The sequence below is a fragment of the Triticum aestivum genome, chromosome 1B, assembly GCF_018294505.1.
Source record: "Triticum aestivum cultivar Chinese Spring chromosome 1B, IWGSC CS RefSeq v2.1, whole genome shotgun sequence".
NCBI lineage: Eukaryota > Viridiplantae > Streptophyta > Magnoliopsida > Poales > Poaceae > Triticum > Triticum aestivum.
Window position 1 is genome coordinate 399,546,323 of NC_057795.1, and position 6,558 is coordinate 399,552,880.

At 55.5% G+C, this 6,558-nt stretch overlaps 1 protein-coding gene across 1 annotated transcript; it reads left to right on the top strand.

The window, feature by feature from the left end:
* Window positions 1-4,867: 4,867 nt before the first annotated feature.
* LOC123127257 (expansin-like A2) lies at window positions 4,868-6,324 on the top strand. The gene is made up of 2 exons (XM_044546883.1): window positions 4,868-5,423; window positions 5,499-6,324. The coding sequence occupies exons 1-2, from the start codon at window positions 5,288-5,290 to the stop codon at window positions 6,188-6,190; spliced, it is 828 nt and encodes a 275-aa protein (XP_044402818.1). The 5' UTR covers window positions 4,868-5,287; the 3' UTR covers window positions 6,191-6,324.
* The last annotated feature ends 234 nt before the right edge of the window (window positions 6,325-6,558 follow it).

The following is a 6,558-nucleotide window of genomic DNA, read 5'->3' on the forward strand; positions in this document are numbered from 1 at the left end:
ACCCTGCTTGCTAGATAATGAAGTCCATTTGCTGTCAAAAAGGAAAAAAGAACTGCTGCACAGAAAGCTCGCTAGATTCATTACTGAATCAACTGTAGAACGACCGTAATGCATACTACTCCATCCGTCACATTTATTATGGGACTGAGGGAGTACCAGTTACATGGTTTATGTTTTATATAGTTGAGAGCTCCCAGTAAAGCTTTGCTTGATTTGTCTCTGAAAAGAGTTGATGCTTCACACAGGGGTACCGCTTCCGAGAGCAGAGTACATTAGCACATTTGTAATCTGCGCTACGCGTCTCCGCAGCTGTGTCGATGTCATCGGTGGCAGAGCGGGCAGGCAGGCTGCCTCCCTTGCAGACGAATGCAAGCGACCCACGGCCACGACGTTGACATGCCAACCGCAGCGTCAACTGACCCGCCGCAGTCCACAGTGCCGCCAGCACAGGACGCCACGCTGCAGCGCATGCAGCAGGCCGACATGGGAGCCAAAGGAAAACGTGTCCGCCGTCGCCGTGCAAAGCTTGGAGCCCAAGGGAAGGGAGAAGAAGAGAAACCTACTGCGTCCTGAGAAAAGAACGGGAATGGAAAGCGGGTGCCGGTGCCGGTGCCCGGTGGGCAGTGGCACGAAGTAATCAAGTTGCCAGGGTAATCAACCCCTGCCAGGAAACGGCAGGCCTCCACCCATACATACATCCTCGTTTGCAAAGTCCAAGCATGTTGAATGCACGGAAGTTTCAGGTCGTGGCTTGGGCTTGGGCCTTCACTGCGCGTCGTGTCAGCGGGCTTGTTTAAGGTCCGGTCGGCTGACCAGGTCAGAGCACACAGCCTGGGCTAGTGGCACTATCGCAAGTGCAAGTGCAACCACTGTCTGTCCGCCACTGCCAGTCCAGAACCGGGCGCCGGTGTTGCCGCTGTAGTTGGAGGGAAGGCCGTTGGGAACTTGGGATGCAGTGGTTGACGCGGGATTCCGCTGCCGTGTGCGCGATGTCGAGTCAGAATCGGAGGGATAAGCGCTAGCGTCGACCAAGTCAAGGTCAAATACTAATGGGCAGTGATCTGCGCCGGTGCGCCGGCCCAAACACTCGGTCGGTCGCCTCCGGGCCGTTGGATATGACCCGCACAGAACAGTAACGACTGTTGGATCACGCCCACACTCGGGTCAGGAAAAGAAAAAAGGGTTCGCGCTGGAATCGGTCGTCTCCTTCCTCGCTCCCACGAACTCCCCCGCGTCTCCTCCCCGCCTGACCCACTCCCTGCACGCATGTCCCGCGCGCCCCCGCACCTCCTCACCTCCACCCCTGCCGCTGGCTCGCCCCTCGACGTCGTCCCGTAGCAACCCCGTTGTCGCCCGCCGCCGTCGTAGCACGCCGATGCAGCACCGCCCTGCCATCGGTTGAAGCTTTTTTCCATGTCACTTGAAGCTTCTCTCGTGATGCTTGAAGCTATTTTTCTTTTCGCTGTGCTCGATTGAAGCTTTCTCAAACGCAAGGGTTGAATCTTTTCACATATACAGTTGAAGCTTTTCAGGCAATGGTTGAAGCTTTTTCGGTTTTCATTGTGCCCGGTTGAAGCTTTATTACAAAAAACTCTAAATCTTCAGTTGAAGCAAAACATTTGCCGGTTCCAGCTAAATATAACACCGGATGCAATTAAAAGGGCCACAACAACAAACTTCAAAGGGATAGAAAAAAAAAGATTAATAGCAAAAAGACTAGCTGGTCCAACAAAACATAATGTTGGATGAAGCGAAATTTATTGATGGTTCCAGCAAAAATCAACCCCCGGAGTACTAGATTGAAGCAAACAGATTTGCTGGTTTCAGCAAAATTTACTGATGGTTCTAGCAAAAATCTCATCGGCAGAGAAACAACAGTCTATTTGTAGCAAAAGAATTCGCTAGTTCCAGCAAAAAGAAACATTGGTTCCAGCAAAAATCAAATCTCAGCAGAAAAAAAGCACCGGTGCGCACGGCGGGGAGGAGGGGAGGAGTATGGCCATGGCTATGGAGCCCCGCCATGATGGAAGAGTCGGCGGTGACCGTGGGGGCGAACGGCACCACGACAGCGGAGGAGATTGGGGCCAAGAACGAGCCGACGACCACCGGAAAGGAGCAAGATAGAGAGCGGTTGGAGACAATAGAGGAGATAAGATGAACGAGAGAGAAGGCAGCCACAACACGGTCTTATCCGTTCCCCACCGTCGCGCGCATGTGTGCGTGGGCCCATGGCACGTGGGCCAGCAAGGACGCGTGGAGAAGCCTCACATGGGCTGCGTCGTGTGTGGTCGGTCTGTTCGATCGGGTTTGATCGAACGGCGAGCGTGAGACCGGCGTAATCTTCGGCCAGCGTGCCGATCGCCAACGTTTTCCTTGGGCAGTGATCTGCGCCGGTGCGCCGGCCCAAACACTCGGCCGGTCGCCTCCGGGCCGTTGGATATGACCCGCACAGAACAGTAACGACTGTTGGATCACGCCCACACTCGGGTCAGGAAAAGAAAAAAGGGTTCGCGCTGGAATCGGTCGTCTCCTTCCTCGCTCCCATGAACTCCCCCGCGTCTCCTCCCCGCCTGACCCACTCCCTGCACGCATGTCCCGCGCGCCCCCGCACCTCCTCACCTCCACCCCTGCCGCTGGCTCGCCCCTCGACGTCGTCCCGTAGCAACCCCGTTGTCGCCCGCCGCCGTCGTAGCACGCCGATGCAGCACCGCCCTGCCATCGGTTGAAGCTTTTTTCCATGTCACTTGAAGCTTCTCTCGTGATGCTTGAAGCTATTTTTCTTTTCGCTGTGCTCGATTGAAGCTTTCTCAAACGCAAGGGTTGAATCTTTTCACATATACAGTTGAAGCTTTTCAGGCAATGGTTGAAGCTTTTTCGGTTTTCATTGTGCCCGGTTGAAGCTTTATTACAAAAAACTCTAAATCTTCAGTTGAAGCAAAACATTTGCCGGTTCCAGCTAAATATAACACCGGATGCAATTAAAAGGGCCACAACAACAAACTTCAAAGGGATAGAAAAAAAAGATTAATAGCAAAAAGACTAGCTGGTCCAACAAAACATAATGTTGGATGAAGCGAAATTTATTGATGGTTCCAGCAAAAATCAACCCCCGGAGTACTAGATTGAAGCAAACAGATTTGCTGGTTCCAGCAAAATTTACTGATGGTTCCAGCAAAAATCTCATCGGCAGAGAAACAACAGTCTATTTGTAGCAAAAGAATTCGCTAGTTCCAGCAAAAAGAAACATTGGTTCCAGCAAAAATCAAATCTCAGCAGAAAAAAAGCACCGGTGCGCACGGCGGGGAGGAGGGGAGGATTATGGCCATGGCTATGGAGCCCCGCCATGATGGAAGAGTCGGCGGTGACCGTGGGGGCGAACGGCACCACGACAGCGGAGGAGATTGGGGCCAAGAACGAGCCGACGACCACCGGAAAGGAGCAAGATAGAGAGCGGTTGGAGACAATAGAGGAGATAAGATGAACGAGAGAGAAGGCAGCCACAACACGGTCTTATCCGTTCCCCACCGTCGCGCGCATGTGTGCGTGGGCCCATGGCACGTGGGCCAGCAAGGACGCGTGGAGAAGCCTCACATGGGCTGCGTCGTGTGTGGTCGGTCTGTTCGATCGGGTTTGATCGAACGGCGAGCGTGAGACCGGCGTAATCTTCGGCCGGCGTGCCGATCGCCAACGTTTTCCTTATTAATATGTAGTGCTGCTACTAGTACTCCCTCCGTTTTTTTTACTCCGTGTATAAGTTTTGGTCAAAGTCAAACTACACAAAGTTTGACCAAATTTATATTAAAAAATATAAACATCTACAATACTTAAACTATATAATATGAAAATACATTTCATGGTGCATTTGAAAATGTAGATTTCATATTGTGAATGTTGCTATTTTTTAATATAAAATTAGTCAAATTATGCAAAACTTGACTTTGACCAAATTTTATATGCAGATTAAAAAGAAACGAAGGGAGGGAGTATATTCTGACGACTCCAACCCACGGTGCTACTGCTACGCCACGTACTGCTGCCGGCCGCGTTGCAATGCCGGTTGTCTTCGGTCAGCTTACGCGCAGCGGCATCTTATGCGCGCACAGGAACCGGTGAAACACAAGACGCTACAAGCTGCTTAAGCCGGTGACGTCTCAACGGAGAGACGAGACCAATTTAGTGTTCGGGTGGGATATCAGGACTGTTAGAGGTCACTTTCGCGCCAATTTGTCTATTCTCGTTGAATCGGGGGCCCGTCGTCCAGAATCATGATAAGATGTAAACCCATGGACCACCGCAATCATGCTGGGATTAGCATGACTGGCTGGCATTAATGTGTCATCCATTCGACAAGACCGTAGGGCATGCAGTTGTAGGAGGGGCGCACGAAACCGCGAGCACCCATGCGAGTGTAACTCATGAGCGGTTTGCACCAGACAAAGAAAGTCGAGAGAATTTGTTCTCTCTCTCCGAACCAAAACCAGGCGTGTAAGCCGACCCTTGTTTGGTAAGCACATGCCTTTCGCGGCGTGGCCCTACCAAGAACTATTGATTGAGCTGAGCCAATCCGTTTATTGCGTACGTGCAAGGCACTGGTGGTTATCCTGAACGGCGATGGACGCGAGGCGCTTGACGTGTCCAGATCAAGGCCGATGCGGACTAAATGAATAAACAATAGGAGCACAGTGGACCTGCCACGTAGGACGAATTGTGAAGGCGGCGTCCACACAGACGGGCACCGATGAGATGAGACGAGAGCAGCAGTGGGCGCGGCGGTGGCGCCGTCGACGGCCGTGGTTCTCGATAAGCCCCAAGGAAACGCTTTAAATCGGTCGTGATCTCGTCCCCTATTCAAACCGTGCAAGTGCAAGCCTAGCCGCCACTTCTATCCTTATCCCCTGGAACCCAAATCCCACTCGTTTGCCCGTCACCTCCGTTAAACGCCTCCTCCTTGATCGGCAAAGGCGTTGATTCTTTCCTCAGGAATTACTACCTTCCCTTTGGAGGTAACAGCAGGTGGAAACGCGAATCAACCTGTGGTTGAGTTGGTTAGGTGGACAGTGGTATCCCCAACCCACCAGGGTTCAAATCCTGGTGCTCGCATTATTCCTGGATTTATTTCAGGATTTCTGGCGATGCGCTTTCAGTGGGAGGAGACGTTTCCGTCGACGACGAGGCGCCTCTCTCGGAGGTGTGCGTGTGTGCGTGTTCTGCCCTGTCCTGTTCTGTTCGATCTTCTAAGAAGTTGTAGACCACTCCGAGTAACGCACCCGTCTTCAAGCCCCCACCGATGGCGAGCGCTCGATCGCGTTTGATCATCCTGCTCGTCTTCCTCGCCGCTGCCTCGTCTCCGGCCTCGGCGTGCGACCGGTGCGTGCGCCGGTCCAAGGCGGCGTACCGCGCCTCCTCGCCCGCCCTCCACAATGGTGCGTTTCGCTTCCGTTTATTACGGTTTGTTGTTCGTGGTTCGGCTGATTGATTCGGTTTCTCTCTGCGTGCAGCCGGCTCTTGCGGGTACGGCTCCCTGGCGGCGACCTTCAACGGCGGGCTCCTCGCCGCCGCGGGCCCGGCGCTGTACAGGGGAGGCGTCGGCTGCGGCGCGTGCTACCAGGTCCGGTGTACGGACGCCGCGCTCTGCAGCGCCGCGGGCGCCACGGTGGTCGTCACGGACCAGGCGCGCGGCACGGCCACGAACCGCACCGACCTCGTGCTGAGCGGCGCGGCGTACGCGGCCATGGCCCTGGGCGGCGGGGGCACGGCCGCCGCGCGGCAGCTGAGGGAGCGGCGCGCCGTGGGCGTGGAGTACAAGCGGGTGCCCTGCGAGTACGCGCGCCGCCGCAACCTGTCAGTGCGCGTGGAGGAGGGCGCGCCCGGCGGCCTGACGATCAGGTTCCTGTACCAGGGCGGGCAGACCGACATCGTGGCGGTGGACGTCGCGGCGGCCGGGTCGTCGAACTGGAGGTCCATGACGCGGGAGCGCGGCGGGCCGGCGTGGAGCACGGGCCAGGCGCCGGCGGGGCCGCTGCAGCTCCGGATGGTGGTCACAGGCGGGTACGACGGGAAGTGGGTGTGGGCCGAAGGGGAGGTCCTCCCGCGGCGGTGGGCTGCCGGCCGGGTGTACGACACCGGGGTGCAGATCGCCGACGTCGCGCTGGAAGGGTGCTCCCCCTGCGACACCCGGGAGTGGAAGTGACAGTGCAGACACGAATCCCGCTTGTACAGTAGAGTCTTTTGCTTTTGATCTTACTACTCGTGCTAATCCCCCCTCTCCTTTCTTCTTGGATAACGATTAACGAAGCGAAACGAATTGGTGGGTTGGAAGAGTCAGACGTGCGGTTGCAACTGGGTCCGGCCTTGCTGATTGAGCTCTCCCCACTTGGTGGTGGTGGCGGGCAGCTAGCTGAGCCTGCGGGAGCAGATGGGGAGTAGGGTGCAAGATGTGCGGCGCGTCTTCGGTCACCGGTGCGTGCCAACTTTGCGATAGTGTATGCATTGCACGACGACGGCCCTGGTCGTCAACGGCCGGTGCCGTGCTTCCCCTTTCGCGCGTCTCGGTTCTCG

Bases quoted from the DNA above. Each gene is read 5' to 3' on its own strand.
- LOC123127257 (XM_044546883.1), top strand. From the start codon at position 5,288: ATGGCGAGCGCTCGATCGCGTTTGATCATCCTGCTCGTCTTCCTCGCC. The intron at 5,424-5,498 runs GTGCGTTTCGCT...CTCTGCGTGCAG, and splicing joins CTCGCCCGCCCTCCACAATG to CCGGCTCTTGCGGGTACGGC.